We start from the raw sequence: 19,834 nt of genomic DNA, 5'->3' as shown, positions 1-19,834 counted from the left end.
GGCACTTTCAAAAGACAACCAGATGCTGCACCGAATTTTATACAAATTTCAAAAGTTCCATGGAAATTCACAGAAATCTAAGCTACTAAATAACTAAAGACTGTGCCTGATAAAAGCAAAGAAACTGAGGTCCCTGAAATGATAAACTTTTCAAACAAATTGGGATGCAAACACAACCAACACTGAAATAATTTATTCTACAGTTATCAACCTAGAAAACAGCCAGATGTGACTATTCATTTCCAATGGAGAACAGTACAGAAAACCACTGGACTGAAATCCATTACTAAAACAGTCAATTACATGGTAATTCCAGAGTGAATAAGACAAACCAACTTCAAACTGTCTTTTTGTTAAACTAAAGAGTTTTTCTACTTCAGATAGCTGGGTGCATTTTGGTCTATGTGGGTGATTTAAAGAGCTGGAAAAAGTGAACCTGGAATAACACACTGTGGGATGCAGTACGGCTCCACGCCCCAAAATGGACTCTCATATTTGCCAGTGACAGTGGACTGCAGACAGTGAGTCTTATTTAAGTGCACCTCCAACAAGAGCGTTGCTCCCTCAATGGTTTTCTCTCTTTTATTCTAAACACAAAACCACAGAAGACAAAGTCAGTTACTGCAAACCAACAGAATATGGCCGTTTAACATCTGCAGAGCAGAACTAGTAGAGCTAGCTAGGCAAAGACAAGTTCTCTCATGTTCTCCTCACACCTGTTTCCTTACTCTCAATCAAAAGAGAGACAGAATGCAGACAGAAGGAATAAAGACCTGAAATAGCTCTAAAATATTCACAGTAACATTTCCGTTGCAGGTTTTAACACGCTTACTACTAAAAGAATTCACCCTAAATGTTAAATCCGAGGAAAAACGCATAATACACTGCCACAAGGATAGAATTTTTAGCTACAGCCTGAAAATGATACAACAGTAACAACATAAATCTGAGGAAAGGGAAAGGCAAGCCATTTCTCACAGCATTCTGTACGCTGTCTGATTTAGGTCACTGAGTAATTGTGCATCACGTGCTGTTGCTGTGCCAGAAAAGCCAATCCATGCTGCAAAGCCTCTGGGAAAGAGACTTGCCACATACACAGTCAGAGCCACTACATTCACACATGAGGGAGTCCACAGCCACAGCGCCACTGAGCTATGGAAATTACAGCGGAGCTCAAATATCAGTTCGATTTGAGGGTGTAAAGTTTCACAGTAAAGATGAAGTGCTGACTGCTGAGTGACTGTGTTTAATGGTGCCTTCTCTAAGATTTAAAACACAGCTCCCTATGCGTAATGTAAAACAAACAAAACAAAATAGTCAGAAAATAAGATCATGATCAACATTTTAAATGAGATCGCTTAACACAAATACTCAAAAGGACAAACAAAAACAAGAAAAGTGTCAATTAAACTGAAAAAAAAATTTAAACAATCATAACAAAACCACTTGCCAATTATCTTTGGAGTATGTTTGCCTTTGGGGCAGTATTTTATTTCTTCTAAGCATCTAAAGTTCTAAAAATTCCTCAAAACACTGAGCTGTTTTTTCCAAAAAGTGCTGAGTAAAAACAGAGAAACAGCAGGCCGACATTTCTTAAAATGAATCCATTTGTGAATATTGCAGATGGTAACAGTCAGAGTTACTGTTAACAGTACTGCTCTAAACCTGACATGGGAAAGATAAGCAAAACACAAACATTGAGATGGCAGCTTTTCCTTAAAATAAACTCACTTTCCTCTAAAATGCTATTTTTGAAGTCTGGAATGCCTGATATACTTCCAGATATTTCCTGTAATAAGTCTGGGTGTGCATGCCTGTTCCAGTTTCATGCATGAGTCTACTTCCAACAAGAGCGTTGCTCCCTCAATGGTTTCCTCTCTTTTATTCTAAACACAAAACCACAGAAGACAAAGTCAGTTACTGCTGAAGGTCTGACATTGGTCCTTGACATAAGACTTCATGTAAAATTTGACAAAAATTCTCCTCACATTCCCTCAGCTATCAATAAAATCTATGCTCAGAAGAATCAATCCAGTCCCTGTGGCTGGCACAGACTCTAAAAGGAAGAAAAAATAAATTAAGTGGACCACCCACTTTCAACCAATCAGGTGGGCTGAAATTTTCAGACCACATGTGCCTTTATATACAACCATTTCCAAAAAAGTTGGGATGCTGTGCAAAATGTAAATAAAAAAAGAATGCAAAGATGGGAAAATAACTGAATCCTTATTTTTAATTGAAAATAGTACAAAGACAACCTTCTAAACAATGAGACTAGATTTTACAGCTTTTTGAAAAAGTACATGCCCATTTTGTATATGATGTCAGCAACATGTTTCAAAAAAGTTGTGACCGAGGTAACAAAAGACTGATAAAGTTGAGAAAAAAAAAAACAAAAAAATAACACCTGGTGGAACATCTCACAATTAATTAGATTAACAGGCAACAGGTCAGTAACATGACTGGGTATAAAAGAGCATCCCAGAGAGACTGAATCTTTCAGAAGTAAAGATAAAGAAGACTGCATGGGCAAATAGTGCAACAATTCAAGAATAACATAGTTCATTGATTCATTCACAAATGCAAGTTAAAACTCAACCGTGCAAGGAAGAAACCATTTATAAACATGATACAGAAACGCCACCGCCTTCTCTGGGCCCAAGCTCATTAAAGACGGACTGAAGTGGAAAAGTGTTCTGTGCTCCAATGAATCAAAATTTGAAATTCTTTTTGGAAATCATGGACACCGCATCCTCCAAGCTAAAGAGGAGAGGGAACAACCAGCTTGTTATCAGCACACAAGTCAAAACCAGCATCCATGATGGTATGGGGGTGTATTAATGCACATGGCATGGGTGACTTGCACATCTGTGAAGGCATCATTAATGCTGAACGATATTTACACATTTTGGAGCAACATATGCTGCCATACAGACAACGTCTCCTTCAGTGTCAAACCAAATTCTGAATGTATTACAACAGCATGGCTCTGCAGTAAGAGAGTCCGGGTGCTGAACTGACCTGCTGGCAGTCCAGACCTTTCACCACCGAAAACATTTGGCGCATCATGAAATGAAAAATATGACAAAGCAGACCCTGAACTGTTGAGCAGCTGAAATCCTATATTAAACAAGAATGGTAAAACATTGCACTTTCAAAACTACAACAATTGGTCTCCTCATTTCCCAAACACAGAGTGTTGTGAAAAGAAGAGGTGATGATCAAATTCAAAATTGGCATATATTTTTCACAAAACAGTAATAGTTCTCAGTTTCAACATCTGATATGTTGTCTTTGTACTATTTTCAAATAAATACAGGGTTTAAATAATTTGCACATCATTGCATTTATTTATATTTTGCACAGTGTCCCAACTTTTTTGGAGACTGGGTTGTATTAATGACATGCACACAGGCTCAAAAAGATGAAAAATCAAGAGACGATAAAACAAAAATCCAAAATACGCATTCTCAGAAGACATGTCCTTTGTCAAGCTTTGACTGCATTCTCTTAGAATGCTCTTTCATCTCACTCCGACATTACAGAAGTGTTCTCCTGCATGTTGTGTGCAATTACACATTTCCACCAGAGAAGTCTCCAAATCCCCAAAGCTTACCCAGGGTAGCTTTAAATGTGCCATCACAAAACAAAACAATATTGTGATGGTTTCTGATGTATCATACATTTTTGATGATATTTTTGCCATATCACCATTTAAGACTGAACGGGTCACTGGTGGCATGTTCGCAACACATTGTGTTTAGACAGAATTAACTTTACAACTGTTTAAGACATCAATAAACTTCACATCTCATGTTGAACTAGTGAGGCTGAGCTTTGACAATATGCCTAATGCTGTATATCCCTTTAAAATCTCGAGCTTCATTTACACCACACCTGCAAAACAATTATCTTTAGACTTTAGATAAAGAAGACTTTCGAGATAAGTACAGTAAACTAAGAACAGCTACATGTACAGACAACAGCTTCCAGTGACTTTTTTTTAAATTACATATAATAAAAGCAATGGTGGCAAACAGTCATTTTGTGTATTTAACTGTTCAGATTACTCATTCAACTTGTTTTGTTCTCTGGATATTTTGTTGTTTATTTTGGTAAAAATGTAAAATGTGTGCTAAATCAGAGCTTATAGAACACTGGATAATAGTGCAATATCCAAGTTACAGTCAAAAATATACAGAAAAGTCCTGCCAGTCACTTTAGGCTTAGTTTCTAATGGGTTAGCCACCTGACCTTCTGACCAATCCTATCCTTCCTGCTGCAGTGATCCCCTGGCCCCTCACAGGAAGCAGATAAAATGCTGTTCATGGAGCCTGGAGGAGGAAGTACCTCTACATATCGCAAAGGCCCAACTGCTTCGTTTTCTTCGCTCACCCATGCTACCTCTGGGAACAGCCAACCGCCCTGAAATAAGATGCTTGGCATATATAAGTCTCTCCGTTCTCCCAGCCCACACTTCATGAACTGAACTCTGAGTGGTCTGCCAAAGTTAAAGGGGCAGCAATTACAGTGAGGATGTGATGAGAGGTATTTGGCTCTGTTCCACAACATCCATGAACCGTTTCAGTGAGTTCACGATGTTATTTCTCCTTTCATTTATACTGCTCTTCAACAGAATGCTGAACAGATAAAGCTTTTAGTAAACACAAGGAAACTAAACACACACACACACACACACACACACACACACACACACTTCCACAAAACCATGACACCTCACTTTACATTAAAGTTTCACATTCTCAGTCTTAAAATGATTCACTAAATGAACTGGCTGATTATACACCTTAATTCTACACTACACTTGCTAGTTCTTTTTCAATGATGTTTTATATTACAGAAATCAAATATGTGCAAAACAAAATAAATAGGTATGTAACATACATCATGTGGTATTGTTTCAGATTGTATCACAGTGCCATATATTGTCTCTTTATATTTTTCACTAGCATGCTAGCAGGTGTGTTATCTTGGGTCTAACATATTAGCTTGTGTATTAGACTGGGACACTACAAAAAGCACAGCTTTTGTTTCAAATAAACTAAAAATGGAAAACATTAACATATCATAAGCTACGTTTTCAGCCATTCCTTGTTTTTGCTGTATTAAAAACTGTTAAATATATACCACAGACACCACTGTATCATTACAAATAATACTGTGAAACATTACAGCCCTAGAATAAAAAAAATAAATGTATACGCTGTGTCAAATGATAAATTAATAAAATTAATAAATAATAGGATTTTTTTTACATTAAAATATTTGTAATAAACAAACAAACAAACAAACAAACAAACAAACAAACAAACAAACAAACAAGTATATCCATTCTTTCCTGCATCATTTGAACACAGAAGCTGCTCTACACATTGAGTGAAAATGTCATGACGACTGGACCAATAGAAATGCTCCAAAATCACAGACTAAATCCTCTTTACATTAACTTACATTAAAAGATAATGTTTTTACCTTTTCCTGTAAAGTTACTGTTTTGGGGATATATTTTTGGGACAGTGACAATATTGTACAACATTTCTTCTTCCATAAACAGCTAGAACAGCAACAAAACACCAGGCGCAGTGTTCCCACTCAAGTCAAATGTCAAATTCCATGATTTTCACTGTCTAAAAAGCTGAATTTCCATGACCTATAATGAATGGAAAAACAGGCTGCCTTTGTGCTGAGCTGACAAAAATCAGCCACAGTATTTTAAACCCATCAATTTGTGAGCTTTGCTTACTAGTTCACAGACATTGTCAGCACAAAACAGTTTTTACTGCTTAAACACACAATTATATGACTAGGCCTATACACCCTTATAAACACACTGGCCCTTATGCAACAAACTGTGAGCAAAACATTTGTTTTTAAATTGGGACAAAATTAATGAATTTCCACTGACAATACTTACATTAACTTAGCTCTGAAGTGTCAAATGCTTTGGATTAACACTTAAAACACAAAGTTCTGATAACACCACCTTCACATTTCTTCACGCTTTTCTGTTATCTACTCTCAAAACCCCAGCCTTCGAAATAATTTTGTAGCCAAAGCTCTTGAAATTTACATCTTCCTAGTATGTTTGCCTTCATTAGCAGGTACAGGAGAGATATCTTGACTGAAGTGATTGCCATTTGTTGACAAGCAAGAAGAGGATAATGGAAAAGAAAAATATAACATTTTCATAAATGGCAACTAAAATTTAAACATGCTACAAACAAAATTCCCTGATATTCCATGACTTGGCCCAAAAAAATGATCAAATCCCCTGACTTTTCCTGTCTGGAATAGACTTTTTAAAACTCCATGACATTCCAGAAATTCTTTGACCCACAGGAACCCCACAGACATTCAGTTTCAACAGTCACCCAATATGTTTTCCCAGACTTGGTTGAAATCTTTTTTGACTTTACTGATGACCTTATTGGAACTGAGAAGAGTGACATTCTCTTTTTTTCCCCTCGACAAATGAATTATTTACTCATATAAAACACTTATTTAAAGTGATTGTAGCCGTTATGTTGACACAGTTTACATAACAAATGGACACAAAATACTCTGGTTTCAAGCAATTCTGCTGAAACATTTGAGTGGCTGGGAAAAACGCTAAAAAGATTCTACAAGGCAGCAGCGTCTGCCTTCCAGGCTAACCTTGATCTTGGTTTTTACCCTGCTGAGGCTTTGTGGTTTATCTGTTACCCTTGTGGGGACAACTTCAAATAGATTCTATCGTGGACACGCCATCAATTTACTTGTGCAAAAACCCTGTCATTTCAAAGTCAAAGATGCTTCGAAGTTAACTGTGGCTATGAAATCTCTACCACGTCTGATGTTCCACCCACTAAGAAACTCTTAGTAAGCTGGAAGTTTCTGTTAGAGGGACATCTTCACTTCCCCACCACAAATGCTCCCGCCATTACAGACTGCAGACTAGCAGGGGACAGAGACTTTCTTGCTCAAGTTTTGTGGTTTTCCATCCTGCAGTTATAAAAGAGGTTTCAGCAAACCATAACACAATCAGGCGTCACAGACACAATGACGAGTCCTTCTTTCCATCAAAAAACAGTACAGCTGATGAACAGCAGTTCCAACCATAGCTTGACAGGATTTTATATTCAATGAAGCAAGAGTTATTCCAGTTTGTCCAATAACTACAACAAAATCACTCACAAAAACCCTTAAGAAAAAAGTACTTTTCCATTCAGCACATGGACTAAATCTTGCAAGCAACAACCGCACTTACAGCCACACTATAATACAATCACGGACAAAAATTTCATGGAATCTAAATAAGGTAATATTTTAATTTTGCAGGTTTTGGGATAAAGACAACTGAACAATAACTGGCATTCATTTTTCAGTTACAGATGCAAATGGCCAACAGCTTAAGTTATCCATAAAAACAAATAAGGCAATAAATAAATACATATTTATTAATAATAAAATAGATACTAAAAAATAAAAAAACTAAACTAACTCTATAACTAATATAAAAAGCAAAAAAAAAAGAACTTTATTCTTTGCCCTGAACTGACCCAGCTGTGCTGGTGTACATATAAACACTACCACAGAAACTCCTGAAAGCACTACTCCATAAACAGCAGTAGCAGCTCCTACATCTACACTGTGGAGCAGAGGGCAGGTTACAGAGGTAACACTGAGTTTTTTTTTCTCTTAAAGCCTCAAGGTCAAACACAGCCATGTTTAAATGTTTCTACAGTGAGAAACAAGCCAAAAGGAGGAGGGGTCAGTAATAAAATGCATCCAGTTTCAGTCTCAGCAATATAAGATTAGCAGGGTTACTCAGAGTTCTCACTCTACAGTGATCTTATAATGAGGAAAGGAGCTCACTTTTACGCTAAGTGTGCATCCGACTTTCTGTACATTGTGTACAGAAGAGTACAGTCCACAATTTGCATCCTCAGTAGTGTGGTACCTTTTATTTAGTTCCATGTTTACAGTAACCAACAAGCTACATGCTCACATTTATTTATGCGAATATAAAGATCTTTAGGAGCTTTCCAGTCTTTTTGCAGTCTTTCTGAGACTTGTGATATGGCAGGACAATAGAACAGGAATGTAGGAGTAAATTATTAATAACCTGGATGAAGGCAAATAAAACATTTCAATGAAATGTTAGTCTGCAGTAGTAAACCAGTTCTAGCCATGTGTGATGAAGCAAACATGGTGGCCTCATCTATCAGTTTGACATGAAGGGGTTCCTGTGCTAAGACAAACAGCAGTATTTGCACATTTCTTATATCTTATCTTGCTGCAGCAAAGCATGTCATGTCTTATCATGTGCTGAATGTTTTCATGCCCAGTCCATTTCAGAGCTTTTATGATTAGAGTATAACAAACTACTAATTTTTGCCAGATTTTACCAGCGATTTCTAATGTGTTTGAAACTTTAATGCGGCTTTCAGTTTCAGGTTTATAGGTCTCTCTCCACATTCAAAAAGATACACATATGGTGCCATTTTTGAACTTTTATTCTTTTTAGTGCATAACAATATAGAAATAAATAAAATATAGAAACGCATAAAAAAATATTGTATACTGGCATTAGTATCTCCATTAACCATGCGTTCCTATATACAACTTCTGTAAATCTCTGGATCTAAAACCCCACATTTCATAAAGTGTTTGGGAAGACACACTTCAGCTTTATTTATCATTTCACTAATACTGCCAGATTATCCAAATGACTCTCACATGCGCTTCTATTGGTAGCATACAGTCATCATAGAGGCTACTTTGTGCTACACTCCACAGCTTTCACATGAATCAAAATTACATTTAAGACACAGCTCATTGGCATTCTTTGATTTTCAACTAGCTGTATGTCAAATGTCATTTTCTTCATATTTAACTAACTACAGGAACACAAGCTCAGTTCTGTGATGATACAGATGGAACATTGTATACTTTCTTTTACCAAATCATATTGCCATAGGATTAGTTACAACAGCACAGGGCAAAAACATAATACACTGATGATATAAATACACCAATGACCTGATACAGCCATGAGATCTTGACTACAATTATAACTCAATTTACGGCAAAGTAAAACATAAATGACTACAGATGCAAAAGGCACAATAATAAGATCAAAGTGTAGATACAGAATTCAGGAATGCCCAGGTGGCTTGACTGCCTTAAATTAGCAATGTAATGGTTCAACTACACCCAACCCAGCCAACGTGTGTTAACAGTTTCCTGTTTTTCCAGACTGCTGGAGGAAGCACTTCTGATTTCTGATCAGAGGTGCTGAGAGGGCATGTTTTGTGTGTATGTGTGGGATGTGTTGGAATCTTTGTATGTTGCTGCAACTTTGTCTAGACAGACAGTAAAGGGAAAATCTGACTCCTGCCCCCAACAAACCTAACCTACAAACAAAAAACAACTGAACTGCTAATATTGACAACTTTAAAGGCCATCACTGTTGGGTTATGTGACATACTCAACATATGAACACAACTCCAGTTCAGTGCTTTTATGAACTATTTCCTCAGTTGCAAACAGCAAGTGTGAGTTGCAATGTTAAAAGCATTCTCACCACATCTGTTGACCAAAGCAACCCCACAAATTAAAGTGATCCAAATATAACTCTGGAGCAGCATGGGCATTTGTTAAATGAAGAAAAACAAGACTGTGATGACTCACAATTTCATCACAATCACTTGGTTTGCTCATTATATCTAGACATAATATGGAAAATGCACATTAAACATAAACGTATATAAAATCTTTAAAAAAAAAAAAAGTGAACACTGCTTGATAGTACACTCATGTGAAATGTGTGTTGAAAGTGCAAATCAGTACGAACGCATATGAAATACATGGAAATGTGTTAGAAGATAAAGTCCTTAGATGCTTAAATAACATTCCAATATAATGCACACATTTCTAATGGTCATACAGTGTGTGCCATACCTTGAGTAAACCTTGAGTTGTGTCATGTAAAATTGTTGCCTAAAAGCTGCCATAAATGCAGCCATGCCATTTCAACATTCCCACTTCCAGTCCACAAACTTGGCTTCAGATCTTTCACATGAATATAAACTACTTACTCTTAAAATCTAGAAAGTCAAACTCTCAAAATCCCACAATATAGAGCTTTCAACAATATGCTTTCTTCTTTTTCTCCTTATTGTGTACCCTGTAGGTTTAGAATATTCCAATGCTGATGAGTGCTGTCCTCTCAGATTAAAAGATCAGGGAGCTTTGTACCATCTCCTCAGTAGCTAATACAGACGCCTTTAGGCTTCTTGAATCCATGGTACGTTTATACAGCTGGGATTTTCTTTTGAAAGAGCAAAGGAACTTGCATTTGAGAGAGTCCCAGGCACTGCACCAGGGACTAGAAAGACACTCCTTTGTCCTGAGTTCTTACCTGTTTATTTTTAAATTCACAGATTAAACATTTAAAAAGCACATGGCTATAAATGACTAGAAGGAACACAGCAGACACCAAAGCATCAGACGAATATGATCACTGATTTCATGCAAACTCCAGCATGTTTCCTTGGTGTGACAAAACAAAGTTGTTGGATTCAGTACACTATCCACTATCCAAAAATCTCTTACTTAAAAGGATACCAGCGTTGTGCAATCCTCAGTGCTTATTTTAACATGGAAATTCATGCTGCTGCTCCATCAGGCAGAAAAAGTATAAAGGTCTTCTGCCAAATGTTCACTCTGCTCTTTCAGCAAACACAACCTATCATGCAAACACAGCTCATAACACACATCCATTATATACTATATGTCCAAAAGAGTATCCAGACACCCTTTCATTTAAGTGAATTCATCACACACACTGCTTGAGTAATCTCCATAAGAAAGTATTGCCAACAGAATGGGATGCTCTGGAGCAGCCACACGTGAGCCTAAGGTTATCATGCTCAATGTCAAGCGTCAGCTAGATGGGGAAAACAGCTCTGGGATGTGGAGCAGTTGAACATTGTTCAAGGACATCACTGAATATCCTTTGGGAAAAGCTGGCTTGGCGTTTGTGATCCAAAACTAAAATCACCCAACATCAGTGGCTGACTTCATTCATGCTCTTGTGGCTGAATGCAAACAAACCTTCACAAAAACATTTAAGAAAGAGTAGAGGCTGTTAAAGCAGCAAAAGGGGAGACAAACTCCCTGTAAAACACCCTTGATTTTAGATGAAACGCTTCGGCATATGATTAACAATACCATTAAGAGTGGCTGCACCCGCATGACCACTAACTATTTTAAACAGATGAGCTAAACGGAATCTGCTGTCTATGTATTAGGAAGGTGTAAGCTAGCAGTTGGAGAAAGCAGGTTAGTCTAGGACAATCCAACAGGCTTACATGTGCTGTGGACAATCTAGCCTTCACATACTATTTGTGATGAGCTAACATGAATAGTAAAACATGTACCGAGTTCTGCCATACAGTGCCCCCCCCCCATACAAGAACTTACATTTATTTACATTGCAGCCTAGGAGACCAAGGCTCTGGTTTACAGTGCACCACTGCAAGCCTTGTCTGTGTTTTCTTTAGCCCTATAAGCAGTGGACTGCCAGTTGCTGAGGTCATGCTCAGGCTGGGGTGGGAGAGGATGTGGAGGCGAATAAAAATACTCAGAAAGACAGCACTGTAGGGCACATGGTCACTGTGTACTTTCAGAGATTATTTCATGCAGTTTGGGCCTGTGGCCAAGCAATAAATGGAACCAGATTCTAGCCTAATTACAGGACACATCAGACATTCTACATACATGCTCCTCTTCTCAGTGAATTCTACTCAGCGAATCACTTTCTGAAAAACCACACTGACTCCAAAAATAACCCGCTGTCAAACAGGACAGCAGAGAGAGAGACACACACACACACACACACACACACACACACACACACACACACACAGATTAAAATATTAAAATATATCCACTGTATATTTCATACAGTGGACGAAGAAATACATTCCAAAGACTACTAACAGGCCAGACAGGGAAAAGAAAAGGGTAGTTTCAATGGTTTAATGAGAGAACACCAGAGAATGCCAAAATCCTGTGTGTGTGTGTGTACACAAAATGACTGCGAGACCTTACAACACGTATACACACTCTCTCTCTGCCTCTCACGGACACAGAACTAAATCGTAGCCTATACAAAAACAGACGGCAACAATGACAGTAAAGATTTACAGGAAAAGTTTGAAGAAAATTTATGAGTTTGGACCAGAAAATCACACTATTTCGTTCTCACTGCATTACTGAGTGGTTGGGGTATTATACTGCAAATCAGCTGCAGATGTGTGACAAAGTACTACAAAGTTAGGGTTTACTGGAGGCCACATAAAAAAGACATTAGTTTTAGCACGCTTGCACACCAACACGTCTAAACATATGCAAAATGACGGGACACAAACACAGCAACACACGCATGCAGGCACATGCACACTGGTTTGCACTAAATTAAAACCTTCTGGTTTAAAGAAAAAACAGTAATTATGTTTTGCTGCAACATCTTTATGCCAAGGACTCTCTGCAAAACAAAAATCTTGCACTGTCATGCTACTTTTGTGCACTTCACACATGCATTAAAATTGCCCTACTCAGAGAACAGCTCAACCAAGCATAGCAGTAAAATAACTGACAATGACTGAAAGATAGTAAACACCAATTGGCATGATTAGCATCATGTTAACTGTTGGATATTCACCTTAATTCATGGTTGGCAAAATTGTATTAACTGTTCCTTTAAAACACACAGAGTGTCAGGTTAAGTACAGATATATCCCAGTGTGGGGTGGGTATATAGTTTCCGGTGCAGAAAATAAACGTCTAAGCTCTTGGATTTGCGAATTAGCTCAAGCCAACCGACGTAATTAAGTGGTAAAATCAACTGATCACACAAAACTACAGCAGTCCTTTTACTTCTGATGTCAGTTAAGTTCACCTGGAATATGTCAAGTCTAAAACAGAGACAGACAGTCTGCTCTCCTGTGTCAGCTGATCCTGCTGATCCTCCAGCCATTACTGCTGTAGCCCCTTTAAGAGCACCGACAGACACTGAACTCCTATCTGTGCTGCCAAACAGCCTTGCAGTGTCCCCCAGTTTGACCTCCTGACAGCTATCAGCTCCTGCAGTGCAAGTCCATGCTTCTGTGCTCAGTACAAACAGTGCTGTTGCTGCACGGAAGAAGAGCACAGGTCAATCTACAAGACTCATAACACTGAACAAAGAGTGGGAATCAGTCTTAGCGTCAAGAATCCAAGATAACAGCCAAAAGCTAAACAAACAATACTCAATACTCAAGTAGGGAACAACATGTTCAAAACAGATGTTAATATGTGAACTTGGTGCTTCCAAGTGGTGCGATTGCCTAAGCAATCATTGGGAGATTGTTGGAAGTTTGATCCCTGGCAACTCCATAGCCATTTGTTGCTAGGAGGACAAGGGCCTGTCCTGAAGTCCACACTTGCGGTTTGTAGTTTTGCTTAAGTTTACACTAACATGAAGCATCTCCATATCTTTAAGGGACACACAGTTGTTAATGTGCGTGCGATGTTAACGTTTTTGCCCAATATTTCTGAAAGAGCATGTCATCAACAACTTTAACTATGGGATATAGACTTGGCCCAATACCATTGCGATGTGGTATTCGTGAAAGTGTGAGTTTAGTGTGTGGTTAGTGTTTTTGCACATTTGAGAAATGGGACACACTTGGACACTTACTGGAAAGCCTATGAATGTTCAGACTTGTACACAATACTGTGAGTGAGTCACAAGAGAGCATAACTGGTCTTGGCAGTTAGATGGGTCTCAGAGGAAGCACAAGCTAGCCTTCACCCTCCCAGCTTGGTACCACCGTGTGATAAGGTTAGATCTAGGTAGCGAGTGGAACTGGACATAAATAGACTAGGTTTTTGTTCTTAACCTGACACTTTGTTTAAGGAGTTTATTATTTGTTCAGTTTTGCTTTTTTGTGTATGCTGAAATAGTAAAGAAACTGCATGACTGTCAGGATTTTGGCTTAAGTCTTAACTCTGATGCACTCATTTTTCAAAACCAGAGGGTTCAATTTATATGCAACTGACGCTCAAGTCTTGCTATTATGATGCACAATATGTCACAATATATATTCTTTATGACATCTGACAGACAAAGTAAGCCCACATTTTAAAAATACTATCAGAGCTATGAATTCATTTATTTGAATTAGGCTCTCTTTAAATCAATCACTAACATGCAGTTGGGAAGAGCTGCTCAGAAAAGCATAAATGTGACAATGTGACGTAGTTTATTGCAAGAACAATAAATATTGTCATACTGCCCAGCTCTAGCTGTGAGTACTGTCATGTCTGACTGACAGATGTGGTAACTTATCTGCTATCTGCTTCAATCTGACTGGCTCATCATGGGTTGACAAAAATGAAGGCGTGCTGTCTCTATTGATTTAAACACACAGAACTGGGACAGCACAACGTGATTAACTTATTCAGGAGTGAACACCAGTCTGCAGTTCAGAGGCTTGGCTCTGCTTTATGCTGTGCTGCCACAAACCCAACCCTGACATGAGCAACGGTGGGGTGTGGAGTGTGCAGTATACTTTGAGCCTAAGCTAAACTAAGCTAACAAAGACACAGCTGTGACACTCATTTAAAATCAAACCATGACTAAATATTATAAGCAGACATCAAACAGCTCTTAAATATACATATACGGTCTACATTTTGTCTGTGTCCTCTACACAAAACATTTTCAGACATTAGCAATCAAATTATAGAGATTTAAACAGTAAACAGATTTAGACAACACAATTCTTGTCTACTCTAAATGTTTAAGAAAACTGTCTTTCGTTCAGACACATTAATCAGAGAGGTTGTGTGGAGACATTAAAAGCAACATCTACTGTAGAACAGCCTTGACACAGAGTTGAGCAACACTATACTTTGGGACAACTTAAAGAATCTCAAAGGACTACTATAAAGACCAATAAATCAGATCAATCCTGCACAGCTGTTTTTTAGAGGAAAGCAGGAGCCAATCATTTTGCAGAATTCCCAAGCTTGCTGATTCTGGCCCAGTGACCCAGTAAGCAAATCACACGGGAGGAGGTGTAGGAGCTCCACCCATGGGGAGGGCAGCTTCCCTCCAACACATTACCCCTGCTCTGTGATTACTAACAAAGTCCTTACAGGTAAGTCTACTCCCTTGAACAGTCACCTCCAGTCATATAAGACCAGACACTTATCTTCCCATACAATGAAACTGAAAGTCAAGCTTTAAAAAAGAAAGAAAAAAAAAAACAGTCTGGCTAATACGCAAGGACTTCTCCACTTACACAAGGCAATTTGCTCTTTTTATTGAAGGGTGGGTCATTGTTCAGAATGATGAGCTATTGCATTCATATTTCAACCAGTGAACTGTCTCTTTCTCTTTTAAAGTCTCTGCTACTGATCATGTTTAGGTCATGTTTACCTCTGTTACAAATACAATAAATCAAAACTCTCATACAATTTTTCCACTGCTAGTACATTAAAAACCTCAAGCACTTGCAGATAAATACTAATACCAACTTTGCTCTGTTGACCAGACAATACAAGCCTCATATTTAGATTGTCACACTTTAAAAGAATCCATCAAATCCATTATAAGAATCTAAGAAGCTGGGCAAGGTTAACTTACTGATGATGAAATATCCAAATTCACAGAGGAGTCCACTTAGAATAAACCTAAAGACTCCACAGATTTTTCACTATTTCTTTATTTTCAATGTTCGAGATATAAATAAAGTTATTCAGAGTGGTTTGATGTGATGTGAAATGATTTGTTGTAGAGAAATTTGCCAAGTGAGTTGTCTTTACAGTGGTGGTGACAGGAACCAGAGGTCGTAATAACCACAAACAGCCACTTCATTTACTATTCAAAATGAACAGAAAAACCTACATGAGTTTTGATGTGATGTTGAAGATGGTAAAACTGGTGAATTTAAAAAACCAAGCACTGCTTTGCCTTAAAACACCCTGCATGTACTTCTCCACCATGAATCTCATGACAACTAAGATAAAATAGGTCTCGGGTATCAGGCAGTAACTGTAACTCTTTCAAGTAATAGCTTTAAGGTACTGACCGAGTTGCTCTAGAATAGAGCATTTCCCATCAAACCACTCTGAATAACTTTGTTTATATCATAACAACTGAATTACCCAGAAATTCAGAAAAATTCGCTTTCAAAACAACAACATGGCTAATGCAATGCAATTACCAAGTAAGGTCTGCTTCTCAAAGCAAATGTAATTTTGTAATACAGAATATTTATTTGACTACAGATGGTGCTATTGTATTACTGAGTCTCCTAACTTTCAGTGCTAGGACAGCTCAGACAATGAAAGTAAACTACTGTTGTTCCATGTCTAACCACAAACGCTACACTGCATAGCATTTGTACACTATGTGTGAAAAAAACACATAAAAAAGCCACATTCTCAAGCCACAGCAGTAATTAAAAGATTGCGGCAACGTGACACCCAGATATTAGAGTGGGAAAGCTGCATAAACAAAAGGATCCAGTTTTGCTCTTCCACTAAAACTTGACTATTTTATGGGTACGGGAGGAAATTTTATCCCAGACCTGTTTCTGCCTCAGAAACCATTAAGCTGGTCTCACCAGAGCATAGCCAAGCCAAAAAGCCACAAAGCACGCTTACAGGGCATTTAACAAGAGAGCATGGAGAACTTTCCCATCAACAGTAGCTTTTTCAAAATTGTTATCAAGAGCTTTACAACACTTGTCCCAATTAACTCCTCTTGGCAAAGAGATGGGAAAGAGCAGAACCCTCAGAGTCATTATGAACTCATTACTGTAGGAGAGCAGAGGTTTGCCATGGCTGAGGCGTCAGGAAAGGAGCTGCTTATACTGGACAGTTACTGTTTAATTAACGTTTCCTCAGTCATCAGAGCTTGTAGAGGCCTGCCGGCAGCCCACTCCCTAACAAATGCCCATTTTGTGCTGGGCTGGCAGTTCCTGCTGACTAAAGGAAAACACAGAGCTTTATTGGTTATAGAGCAGTGATTGTGTCCAGGGATAAACAGAATGCAGCCTGTTACAAAGCCCCCACTGTGGCATGGAGAGGACGGATGCTTTGGGCTAGGGGGCCACAATGCAGCTTGAGTTTGGCATTATGGAATGCTAATAGGCAAGCTTGTTTGCTATGGTTGGAGCAGCTGTCATATGCAAGGGCTTAGATGGACCTTCCTTGTGAGCTTTCAACCAGCAAAATCATATCTGGCATTTATATTAGGACACATGACTTTAATGCACAGCACATTTAATGGCTAGTGCAGAGGACAGCTAAAATGAGAAGAAATTAATATCTCTTCTCATGATAACAGGAAGCAATATGGATTCCCACATTTTCACCTTAAAATAGACAAATGTACACTGCTTTGCAAAATTGCAGTAGGGGCCTTATTGAAGCCTGAATTTGGTCTGTACTTTTGCCCATTTTTATAACAGCATGTCATACTGGTTTGAGAACACTGTATGATTATTTAGGTATGAAGCTTGCGGGATACTAATGGGTGGGGACTTCAGACACTAAACATGTCTTGGTTGGTGGGCAACATTTGGGTTAAAACTGTATTGCTTATTTGCTGCACTATCGCTTTAAAGCTCTACTTTACAGATGTTCCAAGTCTAAGCATGCTCCACTCACCTGAACACAGAATACCCTTGTGGCGGGCGCAGGAGAAGTCATCACATTCACAGAAGGTACCGTAGATCTTGCCAAATTCCGACTCATAACACCAGCACTGGTTACAGCTGCACTCCCCGCGCCCACTGCACACCTGCTTGCCTTCAGCCTCGCGGCAGGCGCTGAGGTTTAGGCTGCCTGCATCTCCCTCCTCACACTCGCAGTGTGCTCCACGATAACCTGACTCGCAGCGACACGTCCCACATGTGTAGGTGCCGCTGGAGCTACAGCGGCTGCTGTTGGTCTGAGTGTAGCGTGTGCAGCCACAGTCGCAGCGGTAGTCCACAGACACCTCTAAGCGGTCCTTGAAGCCGACTGGCTTGATGGTGAAGCTCTTCTGTGTACCTGAAGGAGGACAGCTACGAGCGTCCACACTTATGTCAAAAGAGACCTGAAGGAGAGAGCAGCCATTTTCAGTTGATGTCAGGACAAAATGTTTGTAAGTAAAAATACATACACACCCTCTGCAAAGAACTTCTGTATATTTTAATGCACATTTTTTTTTTAACTTTGTATTTACTTTATTTGCTGAATTTAACAGAGAAAAAAAATAAATATAAAATGTGGCATGTACAAAGGTTATGGAGCATTTAATATGTTTTATTTTTTTCAGTATGTTAAATTGAAAAAATAAACAGCAACAATCCACTGTAATTTGCAGAAAAATGCCATATTTAAGTTTGTTCTCTGTAGCGGATGTGTTCCAGCCATTGCAAATCTAACATCATATCACATCACACAGTGTGTGTGTGCCATTTCAGAATAAATTTGTTCCTGAATTGTATCAGATTATATGTTTTTCCTCTTCTGATATCTGATCCAGCACTTTCCACTGATACTATACCAATAGACCCATAGATACTGATTTCTCTACAGATAATACACCAAAAAGTAATCCCCAAGGTCCTCCAATCTATCCATCCATCTACACTTACACTGTAGCCACACCAATTGGCCATTTTATCAAGTACCTCTATGATATATGTGCACTTTGCAGGTATACAATTTCTGCAGCTGTAAAAAACTGTAGCCTGAATATTATTTAGTTGCTGCCATCTAAATAATATTCACTTAGTGGTGGAACTATGGTGGTCACTTTCTATTGGCAGACAGGGTAGAGAGCGTGACAAACTGTGCAGCAACAGTGGGCTACAGTCAGTGTATTGGTTAACTACCAGGTGCACCTATGTGTTAAATGGACCTGATAAAATATCAAATAAATCCAGCTACGAGTGTAAGTGTACCTAATAAACTGGCAACTCGGTCTACAAAGAAAGCTTAGGCTCAAAGTCAGGGACAGTAAAACTGTTATAATATGAACATGAACTCTGTGACTCAGTGTTTATACATGACCTTATCTGTCCTCACTGACAAGGAACAGGGGCAACTCTCTGACTGATGTAGAACATGCTTGAAATATTAATCACACACAATTACAGCAAGACAAGGACCCCACCCTCTTGATTGGTCTGAGGAAGGAAGTCTTAAAAACAGAGTCGAGACTACACTTGCCTGTTTGGACATGACTCGCACTAAAGGTCTTCAGTCAGTGCTTCTACAAAACCCATTTGATGAGACACTTTAAGTTACTGGAGATGATAGTTGTTCAAAAGAAAAAGCATAAAGAAAGAGGAAATATTAAAGCTAAACATGACTGGTGGTCTATACCAGAGGCTTGGCAGAAATGAGGCTGTTCCCATAAAATCATTACACAGTAAGAGTGAGTCAGTATGGCTGCTTTGAGGCCAAACTATGTGGGGTAGAGAACCCAACACTCTTAAAACATAAGGCCTGGCTGCCCTTTGACAGCTAGGATCTTAGGGGAAAAGGACAAGTTCAGCATGCTGGTTTGTGGAGCTTTGAAGCACAGTGTGACTTCCACGGCCCAAACTTTTACACTGAGGCCCAAGCTAAACACTTGGCTACAGTGGATGTATTGGTGTTGGCAGATTACTTGCCAGTCATCAATCTCTCTTCAGAAGAAACCAAAATCATGCATGTTTTCAACACGACCACTACATTACCAAGCTTTCTACTCAGTCTTCATGAACTGGAAAGAACTTAT

The 19,834-nt window shown here is 38.7% G+C and overlaps 1 protein-coding gene across 2 annotated transcripts in view; it reads right to left on the bottom strand.

Annotated features, from left to right (window-relative positions):
- itgb5 (integrin, beta 5) overlaps positions 1-19,834 on the bottom strand; it is a 40,423-nt gene that overhangs the window by 9,169 nt on the left and 11,420 nt on the right. For both annotated transcript variants that reach the window (XM_036565722.1, XM_036565730.1), the window contains exon 10: positions 17,731-18,160. In XM_036565722.1, the coding sequence (XP_036421615.1) occupies positions 17,731-18,160 (430 nt within the window). The remainder of the gene's footprint in view (positions 1-17,730; positions 18,161-19,834) is intronic.

This window comes from Colossoma macropomum, unplaced genomic scaffold (assembly GCF_904425465.1).
Source record: "Colossoma macropomum unplaced genomic scaffold, Colossoma_macropomum, whole genome shotgun sequence".
Classification (NCBI taxonomy): domain Eukaryota; kingdom Metazoa; phylum Chordata; class Actinopteri; order Characiformes; family Serrasalmidae; genus Colossoma; species Colossoma macropomum.
This window is presented reverse-complemented; position numbering and strand designations above follow the sequence as displayed.